This window comes from Carlito syrichta, unplaced genomic scaffold, assembly GCF_000164805.1.
Source record: "Carlito syrichta isolate Samal-C Ts95f unplaced genomic scaffold, Tarsius_syrichta-2.0.1 Scaffold304329, whole genome shotgun sequence".
Lineage (NCBI taxonomy): Eukaryota > Metazoa > Chordata > Mammalia > Primates > Tarsiidae > Carlito > Carlito syrichta.
The window spans coordinates 140273-161833 of record NW_007248425.1 but is presented as its reverse complement, the minus strand read 5'-3'; the positions used below and the strand labels follow the sequence as shown (position 1 = coordinate 161833).

The window sequence follows — 21561 nt, the reverse complement described above, 5'->3', positions numbered from 1 at the left end:
CACATGTTCTCACTCATATAGTGGACCTTGAACATCTATCATAATACTATAAGAAAAGGACTGACAGCATGGGAAACTATGGGGGGGGGTAGGGAGGGGAAGGAAGGTGGGACTAACGATAGTCAATATTTGTCTGGGGATGGGGAGACACTCCTTATCAACAATGGTGCCTGAACGATGCATATTTGTAAACCTAACCCTTAACTGTACCCCACAATTTTAAAATAAAAAATGTTTAAAATGAAAAAAAAAGACTTACCAGCAGCAAACAGATACATGAAAAAATGCTCCACCTCACTAGTCATCAAAGAAAAGGAAAATTAAAACCACACTGAAATACCACCAAACTCGAGTCAGAATGGTCATCATTGTAACTCAGGAGACAACAGATACTGGAGAGGATGAGGCGAAAAGGGAATACTTCTGCATACAACTTCTGTGGATAACAGTTTGGAGATTCCTAAAATATGTAAAAATCAACCTTCCATATGACTCGGCAGTCCCTCTACTGGGAATATACCCAAATGAAATCAAATCACTCTATGAAAAAGATACTTGAACACGTATGTTTATTGCAGCATTGTTCATAATAGCAAAATATGGAACCAACTGTGCTGCCCATCGAAAAAGGACGGGCTAAAAAAAATTGTGGTACACATACACAGTGGGATATTATGCAGCCATAAAAAAGAACAAAATTATGAGGTTCACAGTAACCTGGATGAACTTAGAATGTATAATACTGAGTGACCTATCAGAAAACCATAGATTTGAGTACCACATGTTCTCACTTATAAGTGGACCTTGAAAAATTATTGTAATTCTGTAAGAAAAGGGTTGGCAGTAGTGGGAAAATGCCAGGAGAGGGTGGGGGCGGGATTGGCTGTAGTGGGAATAGGCAGGGGTTTGGGTGGCACAGCTCATCAACAAGGGTACATGCGTAATGAACATTTGTATATCTAACCCTGAATTGCACCCCACATTTAAAAAATAAAGAATATAATGCACATCTCAAAAAAAAAAAAAAAAGAAAGTGCACCACTCGGATAATCTGTGAACAGAAATTCTAGTCCTCATTGTTCCCCTAACAAGCTGATTGAATTTGTGCAAATTGCTTTACCTTGCTAGACCTCAGTTTCTGTATTTGTAAATTAAGAGTTTGAGGGCCTGTCAGAGTTGATGTGGGGGCAAGAAGACACATAGACTCGAGAAACTGCTGTTCCCTGCCCAGAAAAATGCTTTTGTGCATACACTCACAATTTAGTACTTAATTTCAGAAGATTCATGAGGATTATGCGAAATAATGAAAATAAGATGCATTTAGTAGGTATTTTTAAATGTTATTCACCCTTTACTTCCCCATGTTGGGAGAGTTCTTTAGCTTCCATGTTTTGTTAAAAGCCACAGAAAAAAGTTTTTTGACTCTCTTTTGGAAAAGAAAGATTTTAAAGTATACAACTATCAAATTGCATGAGATATTTCACTTTTTATAAGAAGCCATTTCTTTCAACAGTTACTAGAGTTTGTGTTTTAGAGGAGAGGTGGCAATCTGTCATCAAAGTGTTGACAAGTGAAATCTGACAAGGTTGAGGTGGTATAGCTGCAGGCCACTTCAAAAATTTTCACTGTCTTTTCTATTTGTAGAGAAAGGATTTCTTTTTTATTTCTTTCTTGCTCACCTCACAACACCCTTTGATATATATGGTTTTTAAAACGGTAACTCTAAATCGACAAATTATTTTGGTATTTAAGCATTGGTTTAGATAAGAGTATTTCAGTGTTCTCTTGTCTTTAACTCAGGCATTCAGGAATTATTTCTGAAATTCAATTGATTTTCTCTTCAGAGTCGTGTTTTTTCTATCTATTCAAGTGTTGCAAAAATTATATTTATAGAGTTATAATGTAGAATTAATTTTTATCATTATCACATTGGCAATATTTCTATTTTCCTTGCCTTTTTATTATTATAATTGAGATACATCCTAAAAAGTATTAAGTTCATATTTTGGAACATTAGGTAAGTAGATACTTGTGTTGGGGGTGGTGGTTAGAGACAATTATTGTTATTATTATTTGCTTATGGAAGCATATCTCCCCACACCTCCCCAAATTCCTAATATAAGCTATTGCAATTAAATTGTGAGGTCATGGAAAAATGCACTTCAACTAGATACAAGTCTCTTTGGAATAATGGAAAATTGTGTGCTGTAAAATATTTAAAATGAGCATCAGCAAACAAGATGTTTGTATTAACAGGAACCTAGAAAATGGCTATGCAAAGGTCAGCACTGATCTTTAAATATTAGTGAAATTTAATTTGTTGCATGTAATGAGTAGTAGAAGAGGAGGAAGCAGGCCACAATGAAGAAGCCATTGATAAATTGTCTAAATGTCAAAACTGCTTACAATATGGAAAATGTTAAATTGACAAGATCTATTTAACTAAGTGAATTAAACAGTTTGAACAATACCCTAGAGAAATATTTTCCACATTTAAGTATTACAGGAGATTTATAAAGACTTTTGCCAAAATTTACTTCAGGAGAGTGTACAAATCTTCACTTTTCTTTCCCGGCATATACTCTCTTCTGATCTCTTTTAGTAAGAATGATGTACAGGTTCTATGGGAACATAGTCACTTTTGCTTTATCCAGAAATATCATCTGACCAATTGTTAGCAACTGTGAAGAACCACTGTCTGGCCAAGGACTGAAGCTCTCTGGCACTTTGCATAGTACTAGCTGAATCGAGTTCAAAGAACTTTCTGTTACATTATTTCCAGTTTAAAAATATGTGAATTCTACGCTCTCTTGTTTTCTCCATATATAGAGTTGATGAAAAAATGTTTTAAATAAGTAAATATGTCTGATGTGTATGATGTCAAAGAATTAATATCATTAATTTACAGAGGGATACAGAATGTAATAGAATGATGGACAAAAAATAGGAGCAGGTCATTTATAAAGGAAGCAAATAGTTTTAAAGAATACATGAAAAGATGTTTGATCTCATTAATAAGTAGAAAAATGTAATTTAAAATTACAAGAATCCATTTTTCACCACTGGGTTGGCAACAACTTAAAACTCTGACTAACACTTCATTTGTTGAAGTTCTAGGGAAAAAGGCAGTCATGTTATAGAGGGAAATGTAAATTTACCAGTCATTTTGGAGGCTAATTTGGCAGTACCTGTTAAATGAAAAGTATATATGTATATTTTCATGGTTATATTATTTTAAGCAAAAATTAGAAACACAGATTGTTGTTTATTAAGAGAATGGTTAAGTCAGTGGAACATCCTGTGACTATTAAACAACAGTGAGGTGGATCTGTATGTGGTAACAGAGTAGCCAAGCAAAAAAAGTAAGTTGTATGTATAATAACATTTTATCTTTCCAACAAAACAAAACAAATCCATATGGGTATGGATGGGTTTTAAGGAGAAAATCTGCAAAACCATGTGCCACACTATCCAGTGGCCTGCTTCAGAGTGGGGAGGTAACGTTTATTTTACATCAAGTACTTATGTATTATGTGCACTTTTGAAAAAACAATAAGTGTGTTTTACTATTGTAATTTTTTATTTTTATTTTTTGAGTTGGAGCCTCACTCTGTCGCCCAGACTGGAGTGCAGTGGCTGCTCCCGGCCACCGCAGCCTCGACCTGCTGGGCTCTGGCAAACTTCCCGCCTCAGACTTCCAAATAGCTGGAACTACAGGCGTGCGCTACCACGCCCGGCTAATTTTTGATTTATTGTAGAGATGAGGTTTCTCCAAGTTGCTCATATTGCTTTCGAACCCGTGGGCTCAGGCAATCCCCTCACCTTGGCCTCCCAAAGTGCTAGGATTTCAGGCTGAGCCACCAAGCCTGGCTGGAAAAAGTTCTTAAAGGGAAATGTTTTGCTGATGTGGAAAAGGGTGAATCAAAAACAGTGGAACCACTAAAAGGCATCAAAATTGATGAGTTCAAAAACTATTTTGAGCAGTTGAAAAAAGAAAAGCATCTTGATAGGTGAATTGCATCAAACAGGAAAATGACTGAAGTTTAAACATATAAGAATAAATACATAATTTTTTATAAATAAATTCCAGTTTCTTTTGGGTCCCCCCTTATATAGTCTAAATACTTACACTTAATATGTAAATTGAAAAACTGTTCTAGACTTAGAACTTTGTATGCTGTAAGATAACACATAAAAAATATCTAGAGACATTTAAAATAATTTAATAATATTAGAAATATCACTCCGGGAACTAGAATGTTTCTTTGATAGCTACTGCTTGCCTAAAATGAAAGGATAAAATTTTCGGTATTATCAAAAGTTAGTTATGCAACATTCACTAATAATGCTTGACGATTTTTATCTTCAAAGCATTATACAACATTAATTAATCTTTATAGTGCCCTTACAAATGTTGGTCAATATAGTTATACTCATTTCTGCAGGAGGGGAAATTGAAGCAGAGAGGTTAAATGATTTGGTTAAGTCTGTCATAGCAAGACTGGAGTGAAGGAATTTTTGGCTTAGAGCCTGCATTCAGAACAGTAGAACCACACCTTCTTTAGCAGACTTAATCTCCATGTCCTTGATAAAACATTACTTCTCATTAAACCACGTTGAGATCATCTCTACATTAAAATTCAAAACCAACAAGTCTGATCATTATATAACCACTTCACACACACACACACACACACACACACACACACACAGACACACACACACACACACCAGTTTTCCAGTTTTTCTTCCAAGGCTTTCTTGACAGTATATTATTTTAGTTTGTCTTTTTAATTGTCTCTTTGTTGGAAAGTCACCAGAATATCTATCCTTGACTTTACTTTTCTTCTGGGATCTTATTTAGTGGCTTTAACTATCCTCTCTATTTAGAAAATTCCAAAGTAGTTTTTATATAGTCCAAGCCCCTTTTCTGTATTTCCAGCAACCAGCTAGATATATCCACCCAGATGATTCTCATCTAGATGATTTTCTTATACCTTCAACTCCTGCTGTGTCTAAAATTCAACTTATTAACATTAGCAAAACTTGCTCCTCTTCTAGACTAACCTGTTTTTATGTATGTTTTGATCTACAACCCACCCTTGAAACTAAGATAAACTAGATGGGAACAAATCTGGGTAAGGGGACAAGAAAAATGGTGTTTGTGGGTCCTTTGACAGGGAGAAAAAGCTGAATCACAGTTTAAGCAGAAGAAGAGCCAGAGTTATAAACTGAGGAGCAAGGCAAAAGTTTAACAGGAAATCAAGTAGGCGGTCAATCGCGAGGAAAATTGAGATGTGTGGGTTGAGTCGTTGAGGCAGACATTGTGAGCAGATAGAATGCATCGGTACCCTTTTACTAGGCACATGATGATGGAGGCATGCCTACTTAGTGGAGTCACGTTTAAGGCAAGGGTCACTATCTGTTCAGTAACCAGATCCCCCACCTGTTGTTGGTCAGTTCAGATTCTTTCTTCACCCTTATTTCCACAATTCATCAGTGCTCATATGCTGTTGTTTATTCCTTCTTCAAAAGATCATTTACATCTCTTACATTCCGACTGCCAATATCTCAATTCAATTCTTGTTACTGAATATTAGTGTTATCTCTTACTTTAATTACCTTTTTAATAGGTCAACAACAATTCTACTCTGTTGATTGCTCTTTCTAAAAATATCTTTTTTCATTATTCCTCAGTAGCTATCTAGCAAATAAATAGACTTAATTCCTAAGTTTGACATCCAAATACCCTTAGTATGACCCTGACATGTCTCTTCTACTTGTGTACCAAACAAGGTTGCTTATTAGTTCTCAAATAAACCTTGCATCTTTCTGTCTAATTTGTGATTTTGTGTATTGTTCCCTCCTTTTAAATCTGTCTGTCTCTAGCAAAATCTAACAGTCCTCAAATGCCCTCTACTTTATAAGATTATTTTTTTAATCATACTACAACACTACTGAACCCCATTAGCCTTTTGTTTATGTTACTAAATTAGCACTCAACACAAACTTCATTTTGTTTTTGTGGTTTATTTTTATCTACTACACTGGATTATATGCTATTTGGTAGCAGAGACCCTGTTTTATAAATCTTTGTATCTGTGACTCATGGTAAAATGTCATACTCATGCAAAGTGTTTGTGATATTTAATTGCTATTTAGATATCATAGGTTTCTGTGAAGTACAAATGAGCCAGTGTTCCTAGTACTCCAATCTTTTGGTATAATAGCTTCAGTCCAAGCTTGAAGTCTCCTTATTTTGAAACTTTCACATGAATTTTATCATTACTTAGTTGTTTGCTTTAGTGTTAAATATTTTTTAAAATCTTTTTTTTTGGAAGCATGCGTTTGATTAAATGTTTATGAATTTGCTTAACAGGTATTAATATAATACTATGATGATATTGATCAAGAGATTGAGAGGCAATATATGGAATTTTGGTGGATTTTTTTTCAAATTATCTAATAATGACTAGGAATAGCTAATACCATTTAATAGTTGTTTATCTTACGTTCGTGCTATTTAGTTGTCTTTATTTTTATAAATCTTAATTAATGAACAGATACTACTTAGAAAATTTAATGGTAATAAATAGTAAGTATATGTTTGAAATTTTTGTCCAAGAAAGATAACCATAGGCTCTTTGCAGACTTTTGCCAGTACTCGTCCATTTTAAATCTCTTGTTGATGCCATGATATCATCTATCTTTGTTATAGCTATAACACTGTCTTCTTTTCTTAATTCTTTCTTCACTATCATGTTTTACAGTAGGGTTTTATTTGCCTTTGAGCTTCCTGTCCTTCCCACAACAGCTCAAGTAGCTGACCTCACAACCAAGAACTGCGCACTTAACTACCCTGGCAGAAGACAAGTATTTTGCAGATTTATTTATAATCTCTACTTCTAAAACATAGTTTTTCTTTTTCTTTTTTTTCTTTTTTTTAAGTTGGAGTCTCACTCTGTCGACCAGACTGGAGTGCAGTGACACGCTCCCGGCCACCGCAGCCTCTACCTGCTGGGCTCCGGCGATCCTTCCGTCTCAGCCTTTCAAGTAGCCGGAACTACAGGCGTGTGCTACCATGCCCAGCTAATTTTTTATTTATTGTAGAGATGAGGTCTCGCCAAATTGCCTGGATGGGTCTCGAACCGGTGGGCTCAGGCAATTCACTCATCTGGGCCTCCCAAAGTGCTGGGATTATAGGCTGAGCCACCGAGCCCGGCCAGTTTTTATTTTTCTAAAGAAGATTATCAACAGTATAGTAGTGGAACTATTTCTATTTTGCATGTTACTTTCTAAAAATTTAGTCAATATGGTAACACTTATTCTTAAGGTAAACAGATATTCATTTACTCTACTGTAACCCTCACTGGAGGGAAGACTTTCAATATTGAAACTTTTTGAGGATGTAAGTAGAGAGTGAATAGAGTCACACACCTCTCTGTTCTTAAAATTTGGGCAATTATAGATTTTCCCCTATCCTAAATTTATGTCAAGTTCAATTAAAATCATGCTGTTTATTCTTTCATGGAGACTGAAATTTGGATTCAGAAGGCCATATGAGACATCTGAGACTGTAATCAGCTACCTTATATAACTAAAAAAAAAAAAGAAAATTAAAAAAGGTTTTTAAAGATAAATGAAAAATTACTTCTGGGTGAATATATGTCTAGGTTTTTCATTTGGATAATTCTTTTTGTTTGGATAATTCTTTTTTCTATTCAATATTCAGTAGTAGAACAATTTGCTATATTTTTTATTCATTTGTTCTTTCATTCATTTCCCTCTATACAGTTCTAGTTCTATGTCATGTGCATTGGGTTTTATCACCTAGAGAAATGCACAAGAGCACTGAGTGGGGCAGCATTTCTCAGCTTACTTTGGCTGGTGCTCCCAAACAATTTCAGTACCTTTTTAAATCCCTGCCCACAGCCCCTTCCGAAAATGCAAAGCCCAGCATTCTTCTGAAATTCTTTTCTTCCCTTCTTCAAAACACCTATTTATGCACTAATACAATATTTGAATAATACAAGCTTAGTCTTGACTACTTCCTCCAGGCAGATTTTTCAAACCAGGAAATTAACCAGCATTCTTTTTAACTGGTGGCACACTTGAGTATGGTTCAAGACATCTAAAGATGTTTTAAAAAACCCACAAAACTGCATGTTTTTTTTTTTTAAACCTGCACAGTGAATAAAGCTTGAGGACTAAAAAGGATATTGATTTGGTTCCTTCTACCCTGCCCATGTAGTTATTATTATACAATTTTACAAATTTGTTTTATTTACTCCATTAACTCTTTTTAGTTTTATGTGATCTTCCTGGCAGATATTTGAAATTTAGAAAAAATCAACCCATATTTGACTATCTTTTGTTCCCCTGCAAATTCATGACCATTTGCAAAGCTCCCTCTTTAATCTCACATGTTTTGGGGAGTTGGCAGGAGTTGTGATATGGGTTCCTAAATAAAGCCAGTCATTTACCAACGGACGTTGTCCGTTTTCTTGTCATATGCCTCACTCGCTATTTGCTAGATCTGCTCCATCAACTATTGTTGCTGTTGCTTTTCTGGGTAATGCAGACCACTCCTTGGCCACTATGTCTGCTTTTGCTGGGTGTAAATCCTGTTTTGTCTGGACACCACCACTTTCACTGAGCATATTAATCCGATGGGCTACCAGTGCTGCCTACATTTTGCTGGGCATCACCCCTGTGGCCGCATATACATTCTTGTACCATATGTTTCCTGTGGGGCCAAAAAAGAATCTTTTGTAAAGTAGAAGGATAATCTCTCTCTCCCCTTTTTGTCCTTTGCTTTTTAATGGGAAACTAGAGCAGTGTTGTTTGTACATCAGAGCATTTTGAGAAATGTCTTGTACATTTTTCTCAGTCCTCCTACCCTATTGGAACTAGATATGAATCCTTGAGTGCTGAGCTTGAAGACAAGTCCAGGTCAGAGTCTGTAGTGTGCTATTCTCAGAATTCCCCCTGTGTCCAAATGCAGAGGATTAACGGTTTTACTTTTGGCATTTGAAGCTCTCCACAGAACTCATTTTGTGTATTCTCCCTCAAACACCCTAATTTCTAATTTAGCTTAGGACTTTCAAACTTAGTAAAGATATGGGGAGTGGACCAAGTTTTTCAAGTTAAAGACATTTTTCTGTCTTTTAGAAATAGCTAATGTGGATTATAATGAAACCTACACTCTACTCTCCATTTTTGTTGTCAGGTAAAAGTTTTGACAAATTATTATTGGATTAACTTAAGCTGAAAAATAGAATTTAAGTGTTGTCCTCTTTTGATATGTAAGTAAAGCAGCCTTTGGGTTCATCTGTAAACTTTTATCTATATTTAATTTACATGAATAAATCTTTTTATATAGCTACCAACAGTTTAACTTTATCCCCTTCTTTGTGCAGATTATCATTAATTACAGTTATTGGTATCTGAATGCTAAATTGAGGAATGTGATTTTTTAATTTTCTACTATAGTCTAGAAGTTGGTTACTTTTGATGCTCAGTATCAGAAGAATTCTGAACATATTTTATCACATCCTTTATTTCTTATTTGCAATGAAATATTAACCCATCCGCATGTTCTAATTCAGTTACCAGTTTGTATAGAAACTTCTCCACGTGTTGTTTTTCCTTCATAAACCACCTATTGTACTTAGTACTTATTCATTCATTCATTTCACAGTGTGAAATTACCATATAAGGTCAGAGGTCATATTTATTACTTCTTTTGTTTTTTCCATATAAGTTTGCATAGTGGTAGACATTGAGTAATAGCAGTAACTGTAATGCTAAGATAATTGAGTAAATATATCCTGAAAACAGTCTTTTATTATACCCATTTTATAGCTGGAAGAATGTTAGAAATATGGATTTACAGTCTATAATACTCAGTGATCTATCACAGAAACAAAGAACTGAGTACCACAGAGTCTCACTCATAAGAGGGCCCAGAACAATGATCATAATACTACAAGAAAGGGATTGGCAGTAGTAGGAAATGGCCAGGGGAGGGTTGGGAGGGACATACTTTATCAAAAAGAGTACCTGCTGTCAAACCAGTTGAAGTGGGGACCAAAATGAGGCCCAAACTTTACTTGTACAATGACCATTTGTATACCTAATCCTGAATTGTACCCTACATTTTAAAAATAAAAAAGAAATAGAGGAGTTAGGTAATTTGTCCAAGTTAACTAGTAAACTGAGAAACCAGAATAAGAAAATAGGCAGTCTTATTCTAGAAGCCACACATTAAACTAAATAGATATAAGAATTTATTTAATTCATCAACTGATTATTTTGTTAATATAATCAATAATTACTATTTATTATTTTTAAAATTTTATTTTGAAGATGTGGGGTACAATTCAGGATTGATTTTTTTTTTTAAACAAACATTCCACACTTCTTCCACACGAGAATGCTGCAGTTTACTTATTCTAATACAGTAAGTATTTTAGTTATTTTTTTAAGTGACTATTCCAAAATAAGCCTGATAAAACTAAATGAAATCAATTCCAAATAACTCTGACTTGGAAACATTTTGTGTAATGCTAGGCTCACTAGAATCATTTCCAGGATGACAACTCTGAAAGATAATACTCAGATGAATTGAAAAATTAGTAGCTAGTGTAATATCTCTTTTTCTCTATTGCTTGCTGTTAATGAACTGCATCTTCTCTCTGAGTAATGCAGTCCACTAGCTCTGCTACTCCATACCTTTATACAGTGGCAGCCAGCATCTAGGAACAGCAGGGCAGATCTGGAGGTCAAGGGTCCTTTGTTTTCTGTCTTACCCTTTAAAGGATTTTGATGCAAGGAAGAGAATACATTCAGAACAACCCAAATTAACTATTATTATTATAACCTGTTTCCTTCTTTTCTTTTTTACCTTTATATTTGTATCACTATCAACCACATCAATATACTGCCATTCTTGGGACTTGTCTTTCTTCTCAAACAACTGTGTACATTCCTTCCCATCCTTTTGTCTTCTCCATTACAGTAGAGCACTATGATTGCAAGAACAGATTCTAGAGCTAGTCTATATAGATTCAAAGCCTGTATTCACCACTTGCTGGCTATGTGACCCTGTGTGTCTTAGTTTTTTCATTATAGAAGTAATGATGGTACTACCTCAAAGAGTAGCTATGAAGGTTAAATGTGTTAATATATATAAAATGTTTAGAACAAATAAGGGTTTAGTAAGTGTTATCTGTCATCTTCTTCTTCTTCTAACTAGTGAAATCCTTTACTTCTTTGAGGACTCACTAATATTTTACAATTTCTCTGTAGCTTTCTCACAGCCCAGCTGTTCAGGCAGGATTAGGCTCCTCTTCTGTAATACCACATTTTTCACTCTGCCATTTCAATTATTAGCACAGCATATCTCGTTAGTTGAACATGCATCTGTTTCTTGATGATGGTGAATGCATTGAGGTCAAATGTAAAGGTGAAAGAAGAGCCAAGAAAGTTTCACTATGTCTAAAATTTTGGGTTAACACCCATATGGATAGTATGGAAATATTTTTAGTCACTTGTAATGTTAAAAAAGCTGAGGACTTTTTTCCCCCACTAATAGATGTCTTAAAATATTTTTCAAACTTTTTTTTGTTATTCAGAAGTTTATTGGAAAGAGCATTTCCTTTATGATTTCTATAAAGAAAATGACCATAGTTTAAATTACTGTATGTATTTCTAATATATAGTATAAAATACCTATGGCATAGTACTACTATATGTATTTTCAAGCAAACACTTGAAAGTTATATTGGCTGGACTTGGTGGCTCAGCCTGTAATCCCAGCACTTTGGGAAGCCAAGGCGAGTAGATTGCCTGAGCCTTCTGGTTCAAGACTGGCCCGGGCAACTTGGCCAGACCTCACCTCTACAATAAATAAAAAATTATCCGAGCATGGTAGCACGTGCCTGTAGTTCTGGCTACTTGGAAGGCTGAAACGGCAGGATCACAGGAGCCCAGCAAGACAGTGCTGGGGTGGCGGTGAGCACATGCCACTGCACTCCAGCCTGGGCGACAGAGTAAGACTCCAATTAAAAAAAAAAAAAAGAACATTATATAAATTCCTTTCAAATATTTATAAAATAATGCCCTTTTTTCTTGATGCAAACTAGCTTTCTCCCAATCAGTCCAAATTGATGAGGTTCTACTTTATTTTTAAAAAAGCATTAATAATGTCTTCTCATTAAAATGGGAGGAAATATAGGCTGTATATTTGTACTATCCTGGTTTTTTTTAAAAAATGCAGTTAGAATAGACTTTCTGGATTCATCATGACATCCAGATTAACAAACTAATCTGAATGCTAATGCGGTTTCACACAGTTTACTTTTAAGTAATTGTTTTTCTTATAATAGTAACTATATACCATTTACCTTGCAAATTCCACTTTAATTAATTTATTTGTATGTGGGAGATTGTAAATATTTGTTTTACATATTAAAAATGCACCACAAAATATACTTGTACTTAATAACTACCTAACAGACGTTTCCTTTCCTTAAAAATAAAACTTTAAAAAAATGCTTAAATACTAAATAATTCTAAATATACTCAGAGCCTTAACTAAACATATGCTATTGAAAACCTAAATACTATATATATTCTTCTTACCACATTTCTCAATGTGATGACATACTAAATCCAGGAAAAGAAGTGTATTTTTCCTCTTTCTAGAGTTTATTTCTGGATGGTTAACCAAGGATACATTAGAGTGTGTTTATTCTAATGGACCATATCTCAAATATCAGTTGTGGCAAATGATTCTTTTTACTATTTCCAAGAGATCTTGGTTTTATTGGCAATAGAAGATAATTAATTGACACCTCTTTTTAATTATTTTTTAAACAGGACAGCGATTCCTTCTGCCATCAGATGTCTTTCTGCTTGACTGAACTGCACCTGTGGTCTTTGAAGAATACCTTACACATTGGGGGTAAATGAGCTCTGGATTAATTTCAGTGTTTTTCAAATATGTTACACCATTATAAATAAGTACTAGCAAAGGTTAGAGCCTGGGTTCTCCAGCTGGAGTTGCATTCTTTTTTAAAATTCTTATGTAAAATTGGCTAATGGAAAATAATTTCTTTTAATTACTCTTGTTATTTTTTTCAGCTTGATTTAGATTTTCAGTTTTGAAAATTAATTTTTTGTCTTAATATTTATTTCTGCTTAAGATATGCACATGTTCAGTTTTTGGGAGAATGATTCACAAAAATAGATTATATTTTATTTGCAGACTAGCTAGTCATAAAAACGTTTGATGTTAAAATAACACTTCAGACATAAAGTTAAGGTGTACAGTTATTTTCATGTTCTTTGCATTTCATAGTTCTTCGGGTAAGTAATATATGTGTGTTTTAACAATGCTTATAATATTATAGGATAAAGTATATTTTATTAGGAAGTATCTTGAAATTTTTTTCTTCTTTAATTATCCAAAGCAATTCTTGTATTGAGGAGGATACTATTAATTATATCCCTTCAACATCATTACTAAGAAAATAGTTTACTTTGCAAAATATTATTTCATTATATCAAATATATAATTACAGATGAATGTCATGTTTTCTTCAAGTTTATCTTCTTTAAAATGTGTAATGTTCGAACTTTCAGTTAAACAAAGATTTAATACACATTTTTTGCCTCTTCCTAAAACTCTTCTAAAATGAGAGTAAATGAATTAAAGAAGGCATAAACTCCTAAGGACTAAGAGAAAGGAGAGGGTACAACTTTAATTGGACAATTTTTGGGAAATGGAAGGGATGGAACAATTAACAGAGCTGAAAAATTAGTTGCCTATGGGGAGAATTCCAGTATCAGCTAATTTATGTCTCAAAACTCTGGAAAGGTACAGAAATTTCAGGAGGTTGGTATTACAGAAGATGGGGATGTGGCATGAGAGTGAGTGACAACAAAGGGACATGTAATTTTGCATAAGAAGTTGTGAGCACCTCTCATGCTGTGGACATATTTAATTAGGGTGACTCTAAACTTGAAGACACCAGAGCCAGTGAAAGAACACCTGCTGAAATGAAAACAGTGATGAAGTGAAAGTCTACACATATACATACATGAATATGTACACATACTGAAGGCTGAGTTCCTTCTTTCTTTTTTTCTTTTTGAGTTGGAGTCTCACTCCGTTGCCCAGGCTGGAGTACAGTGGCACGCTCCCGACCACCGCAGCCTCGACCTGCTGGGCTGCGAGATCCTTCCGCCTCAGTCTTCTAAGTAGCTGGAACTACAGGCGCGAGCTACCACGCCCAGCTGATTTGTTGTAGAGATGAGGTCTCGCCAAGTTGCCCGGGTGGGTCTCGAACCCTCGGGCTCAGGCAATCCACTCACCTCAGCCTCCCAAAGCGCTGGGATTACAGGCTGAGCAACCCAGCCCTGCCATGGCAGAGTTTTTTCAATCCCATTTGGTTCTGAGAATGTTATTTTCATTTGTATACTTTCCAAGAAAGGAAGAGTTTGAGAGATTCCTTTCTGCAATGACTGCATGGCCCCAGAAGGAAATACCTGGTTCCTGTCTTGATCAGTGAACCCCTCAGTTGGCAAGTCCTATTTATACATGCAGGACTTTCCATCAGCTTTTTAGTGCCTCACTTGTAAACATGAACAGAGGGCTAAGGATCACCAGTTATTTGAAGAAAGTCTTCAATGGAATAGAAAACAAAACAAACAGGTCAAAAAAAATCTCTGAAGAAACAGAGATCACGTAGGAAGGGGAAAAAAGTGCAAAAGAGACCTAAGGAACGTTACTGAATCCATGAAGCAAGAAACAAAATACGGAAGCTTTAGAAAATATTTGAAATTATACAGATCTTTTGTAAATTAAAAATACATAGGCTGGGCACGGTGGCTCGTGCCTACAATCCCAGCACTTTGGGAGGCCGAGGTGAGAGGATTGTCTGAGCCCACGGGTTCGAGACCAGCCTGGGCAACTTGGTGAGACCCCATCTCTACAATAATAAAAAAATTAGCTGGGCGTGGTGGTGTGTGCCTATAGTTCCTGCTACTTGGAAGGCTGAGGCAGAAGGATTACCTGAGCCCAGCAGGTCGAGGCTGCGGTGGCTGGGAGTGTGCCACTGCCCTCCAGCCTGTGTGACAGAGACTCCTACTAAAAAAAAAAAAATATATATATATATATTATATATATTTTATGTTGCAGAAAAAAATTTAAAACAAAAATATAAATGAAATTTTATCAGGAAATAGGAGAGCAAAAGTGAGTTTATGTCACTGCTTATGGGAATCTTTAAGTATTTTCTTCTCTAATCATAATTGGCTATTTTTAAAATCTCATTCCATTATTCTTATTTTTTAGACTTTATGCTTCTTTGAGACTGACAATCTTTCAATCCTTTGATATTCTCCTAGTCTATTGGACCCCTCGTCACTTATCCTCCTACCCCACTTGGACCTCATGGTTGTAAATTTGACCTATCTTGATTCCCTTTTACCCCTCATCTTCTCTCCTATTTCTTTTGGGTTCAGCTTTAGTAAGTCACTTAGAGAAGCCTTCTCTGCTTTCTAGGCTAAGTTAGTAGACCTGTTAATGTGCTCTTATTATGCTTGACATTTAAAGTATTTTTAAAATTTTTAAAATAATCACAAACTTACAGAAAAACTGTCAGTGCAGGTAGTTTTTTCCTTGAACTATTTGAGAGTAAGTTGTAACCTAATGCTTTATCACCCTCAAATACATTTGTGTGTATTTCCTATAAAAATGATTTTGTCTTTTGTTACCACTATATGGCCATTAAAATCAGGAAATTAATATGGATGTACTTCAATCTAATTTTTTTTTTGGAGTTGGAGGCTCACTCTGTTGCCCAGTTTGTAATGCAGTGGCATGATCATGGCTTACCACAGCCTTGACCTCCTGGGCTTGGGTGATCCTTCTGCCTCAGTCTCTCAGGTAGCTGAGACTACAGCTAACCACCACGCCAAACTAATTTTTTTATCTTTTTGTAGAGATGAAGTCTCCCTATGTTGCCTAGGTGTGTCTGGAACTCCTGAGGTCAGACAATCTTCCTGCCTCTGCCTCCCAAAGTGCCGGGATTACAGGTGTGAGCAACTGTGCCTAGCCTTTCATCTAAACTGACCGATCACTGATTGTCCCACCAATGTCCTTTTTTAGCAAAGGGATTTTGTTCACTACCACACATTGTATTTAGTTTCTATGTCTCTTTAGTCTCCTTCATTCTTGGTCAGATCTTTCATCCTTTTTATTTTAAAACTTTCATAACCTTAGCACTTTTGAAGATTTTAGGCCAGCTATTATGTAGGATGTTCCTAAATTTAGTTGTATCTGAAGTTTCCCCATTATTAGATTCAGTTGTAGCAAACAGGTGACCGATTCTTCCACCATGACAGTGCACCTGTCCACACCATGCTGAGTGTTCTGCAGTTTTTGACCAACAGTTGCATAGCCCCCATTTCCCACCCCTCTATTCACCTGATTGCACCCCAAGCAATGGTTTTTTTGTTTCCTGAACAAAAAAGTTTTTAAAGGGAAATGTTTCGCCAGTGTGGAAGAGGTGAAACAAAAAACAACAGAAGCACTAAAAAGCATCAAAATTGATGAGTTCAAAAACTGTTGTGAGCAGTGGGAAAAGCGTCTTGGTAGGTGTATTACATCAGATGGGGAGTATACTTTAAAGGTGACTGAAGTTGAAACATGTAATAATAAATACAATTTTTTAATAAATAAATTCTGGGGTTTTGGGGATTCCCCCTTATATCTCTATATATTGAAACCATTAGTTCACAATGGTACTTCCAGTTCCTATCTACCACCACAGGGTACATTCTAATATTCCCTTTTTCCATATTTGTACTTTTCTTCTTAGACTGTGGGAAATCTGGGGTTCCACTATTTTTAAAGTTTATTTGCTTAGTCACTCCCTAACGATATGCAGTCAATCTCTTAACCTCTGTGGCCAGTCCCTCCCCTGTGTGAATATCCTCTCACTCCGTGGGGGTTTTGATATATTGAGCTGCTCCTGTATGTGAATGTCCTCGTCACCTTGTTCAGTTTCTAATACCCTACATTAGGCCATTGCCCCTATAAATGTCATTATCCTGCTAGGGTTCTAACACACCATCTCAGGCTGGCCCCCTGCATGGACATTTTCCTCATCCTACTCTGGCATCTCTTGTAGGGCAGCCCTCCTTAAGTGGATGCCCTCTTTATCTTGCTTGGACCAGATGCAGGAGGTCAGACCTGTGCCTATAACTTCGGATCCTTTATGATATTCATATTTCTACAGTTGTACATATTTGGGTGTATGAAACGATGGGCATAATTATAGGATGTAGTATTTTAATAGGCGGTATTGCCTGCTTACACAGTGCCTATGGTTCTTAGATTAAAAACAAAATTTCTTGAAGTATAACTTTTGTACTGAAAAGTGTACAGATCATGAGCGTGTTGTAAACTACCAAAAAGTGAACACATATAAAATCACCACTCAGGTTAAGAAATAAAATATTATCAGCAGGAAGTCCTAGTCATGATTTTTCCCTATCTATCCTTATGAGATATTTTTGATAAAACTTTTAGTCATAAACTACATTCTTTAAAATTATCTCAACTAAAGGCATGATGAATAAAATAGAACTTCAATAAGCACACGTAATTGATTCTTTTGGAAAACTATATTTGAAAAGTTAATTATAGCAATAATATATTTTTTGAAGTTTTATCATTCAGTTTGAGAAAGTTTGGAGCAGTCAGTCACTAGGGGGCAGCCTGTACTGCTTTCACTTCCTTAGAAACAGTTGTATACACCTTATGTTAGTAATTGAGAATTATTTTGCATGGAATAAAGCAAATGTTCCGATAAGAGAAATATTTCATTATTCATAGATATAAAGAACGTATACAAAATTATTTTGTTCTCCTATATTAAAATTGCACAAGAGATTCCTTGGTTAAATGAATCTCAACATCTGGGAAGCCTAGCTTTGCTTCTTAGGTAGTCCCAGCAGAGCATCTGAATTTGAATGACTTTGAAAAATTTTTTGAATCTAAACAAGTTTCAGATAATAATCTATCCATACCTTCCTCTAATCCTCCCTTTCTTTCCTGCAGATTTCCCCCAAACGCTGTAGGATAGGAACTCTACTCTTGAGCTAAATTGGAGAAAAGAAAGCCACAGCTCGGAATCCAACAGTTAGGGCATTTTCTTCCATCCACTGATTTCATTTGGCATTACTTAGTGGCAATTCCTTTTGGTAGCACCCTGTGAAAAATATCAGAGGAAGTGTGAAAGAGAAAACTTGGTCTTCCTTGATTTGCGTTCTTTACTAATCTTTTTCTCATGCCATTCTAGTTTTGTGTAAATCTTTTCTTATTAGATTGATAAGCTTTCCAGTTCCTGCATATCCCTAGGATAGACAAATCCATCTCCTGATGCTTTTGAGCCATTTTATTTCTAGTAACATAAGGAGACTGTTTCTGCTCTCCTCCCTATCCTTTCCCCAATATAGTATGGCTTGGCTTCTTATTCTTTGGGACTTTTTATCATAATTTAGTGTTATTTCTTCCTTTCTATAGATAGAGACATTGGAATCTACCAATATTATGACAAGAAAGATCCACCAGGTAAAGTACCTGTTCTACTCAACTATTTTTATAAACTAAATATTCTAAACTGTGAAACACTGACCATTAAAAACTCTTGTTTTTTTATGAGCTTTAGATACATTCTAGAATTTTAAGAAAAGTCATTTTAGTGCTTTAGAAAAATGCTGAGGTTGATATCTATCTGTTCTATATAAAATAAAGTCATCTTGAATAAATGCTGTAGAAGAACATGATAATTTTCATTTTACTGCTGATCAGGCTGATAACAAACAGGACAGTGTATGCGCGTGTATTTATCGGTGTCCCAGTAGAGGGCATTGTTAATGCATGGGTCCCATTGATACTGGCCTCCTGGATCCTCACCTGATATCTGAAATAGGCATTTCTGAGTGAATGATCAATTTTCTTTATCTGATTAATCCTGTTAATCCTAGAAGTTTTATGATGGGCCAAAAGGTCTTTCTAGCTAGAGTTACTTCCTGTTTTGGTCTCTGTTGAAGTGGGCTTGTGTGGATATTCTGTGTGCTTAGCTTGCTGGTTAATAGGCTGACTTCATGGTTCTGATGACAGACTGAAGCAGCTTCTGTTTTGGGCTCTGTTGCAGTTTCTTTCCCTATCTGATGAGATTGGAAGCTCAGGATATTGACCCACCTGTTGTGCCTTTTCACTGCAAATTTAGGAAGTATCTCTATTAAAATATCCAAAGTATAACATTTTTTCAACTGTGCTTTTTAAAATTTAGCATAATTTATTAATCTCAGGTGCATAATAATATTTATGTACATATTAAAAATACAAGGTATTATAATAAAAATAAACTTCACTCTTTTTTTCTTCTTTCTAACTCCTGCCACAATATCATTGACAGAGCATGGTAACTTAGAAGAAAAGCAGAAGCTAGCAGAATGTAAGCTTACTTTATATTTTTTGGAATTATAAAACTGGAAAGTTTAGTATTGTAAAATATTCATTCGACACAAATAGGAAATGTTATTCCCTCCACATTTCTTAGAAGTTCAAATTCCTATTGTTTAGGTACATAAACATTTGAGTAATAATTATATTTGTTAGGCCTTTCTAATTTAGACCATTGAAATCTCTACTCTATCCAATTTTGTTAAGATAATGCTTATATAAACACAAACTTTGTTAATGAACTATATATTATTTAATATATTTAAAATAAGTGTACCAGGCTTAAATTCTGATGGTAACATTTAACTATTCATACTTTGCCTAAATTGGCATGTTTTAGCATGCTTTACTCATTTTAAGGAAATAAGATTTGTTAGGTTAGTATCTTATTAACTCTAGTCTTTTCTGGTCTCAAATATGTTATATAATATGGCTATAATGTAATATGATTTTACTGACTTAAAGTTATACATTAAGATTTTATTTGGACTGGAACAGGAGCTGAAAATCCCACTTGTTCGCTTTTCTTAAATGGTTGAACTGACATTTAATTTTTAAAAAGACTGTATTAGTAGCTGCAACACAGATTTAAAAATTTACACATATGGTCTACACATCCAAATTTTGTTTATAGAACCAAATTAACTGGCTGAAATAAGCTGTATAGTAATCCTACTCTCAAATTTAAATATATGTACTATATTTTATATATACTCACAACACACACACATACATACAGCTCTTATTTAGAATTATTAATTAGGAGACTCCAAAGATTAATTCATTTTTCTGATAAAATAGATATGAGTTTAACATTTAAAAAATTCTTTTAAACAGTTATTTTGTTTATTTTTATACTAACATTGTGACTTTACTAAATAATTTTATCTTTCACTTAAATATATTTTAAAATAAAACAAAGGTTTATCAATATTGAGTTGTGATGTAGATTTTAAGAGAGGACTGTTTTACATTAAAAAGCACACTTAGTGCATTTTGGTTAAAATGTGGATTTCCCTCAGATTTCTTCCCTAAGTTTTAAAATGTGATGCTTTGATGTTTAATTTTAAATTCATTCTCTGTGTATTATTTTTGTATTTTATTTCTTTCCTTGCTATATTTATTTACTCATGAGAATTTTTAGGTCTGAGTAGACCACTTGAAGAATTTGTAATTTATTATGCATTGAACATTTAATAATTTACATGGAAAAGTTACTTTGATGGCACAGACTGTGTCATTTACCATTAAGTACTAGATTCACAAGCATATCAAACGACCCCAGGGATTCTCTGTCTTGTTGGTTGTCATCATGAAATTATGATTAGGGAGATTGTTTTGTGGTAAAAATCCTGTTCCTATGACAAAGCCTTTCAAAAGGCTGTCATTTGATGATAGAAATGAAGCCCACTTCCTCTCAATTTTGGAGGTGTTTTATTTTAATCTTCATAAGGCACACTGCTAAACAGAGTTTCTTTTAAAATCTTGTTTAACTAACTGTAGTACATGTTTTATTTGCCAGCACGAGATTATCCTTGGACGCTCAAAAACAGACGCCCAGAAAAACTCCGAGATTCACTCAAAGAATTGGAGGTATCATTCAAAAAGTTTCAAAAATGGCAACAAACAAATCTGTTTTAAAACATCTTTCAACAACTTTAATTTTCATAAAGGATCAACTCTCATGGTGATGATAGCTCTGCTTTTGTCCAGTGACGAGTTCCAAAACAGTTGCATCTTTGTGTGGCATGTTGATCTTTTTTTGCTTGCAAATCAGAGGCACTTGTACTGGTAATGACAATGTGTATAGTCAACTGCACTCTCTCTTTTTCTGTTGTACTTCAGGAGCTGATGCAAAACAGTCAGTGTGTGCTGAGCAAATGGAAGAACAAATATGTCTGTCAGGTAAAATAGCTTGACAAGCTTTTGCAGTGTTTAGTCATTGGAGCTGAAAACTATGTAGTAATTGGTATTCTTGTGTTATGATAGGTAATGGGTAAAAACTTTTTAGCAGCGGC

At 34.9% G+C, this 21561-nt stretch overlaps 1 protein-coding gene across 1 annotated transcript in view; it reads left to right on the top strand.

Moving 5' to 3' along the window:
- Positions 1-10435: 10435 nt before the first annotated feature.
- Positions 10436-21561, top strand: part of WDPCP (WD repeat containing planar cell polarity effector) — a gene marked incomplete at its 3' end in the record, with an annotated part of 90286 nt that continues 79160 nt past the window's right edge. Inside the window, exons 1-6 of the mRNA XM_021713173.1 lie at positions 10436-10462; positions 12883-12967; positions 18599-18646; positions 19497-19535; positions 21066-21136; positions 21389-21448. Of these exons, the coding sequence (XP_021568848.1) occupies positions 10436-10462; positions 12883-12967; positions 18599-18646; positions 19497-19535; positions 21066-21136; positions 21389-21448 (330 nt within the window). The remainder of the gene's footprint in view (positions 10463-12882; positions 12968-18598; positions 18647-19496; positions 19536-21065; positions 21137-21388; positions 21449-21561) is intronic.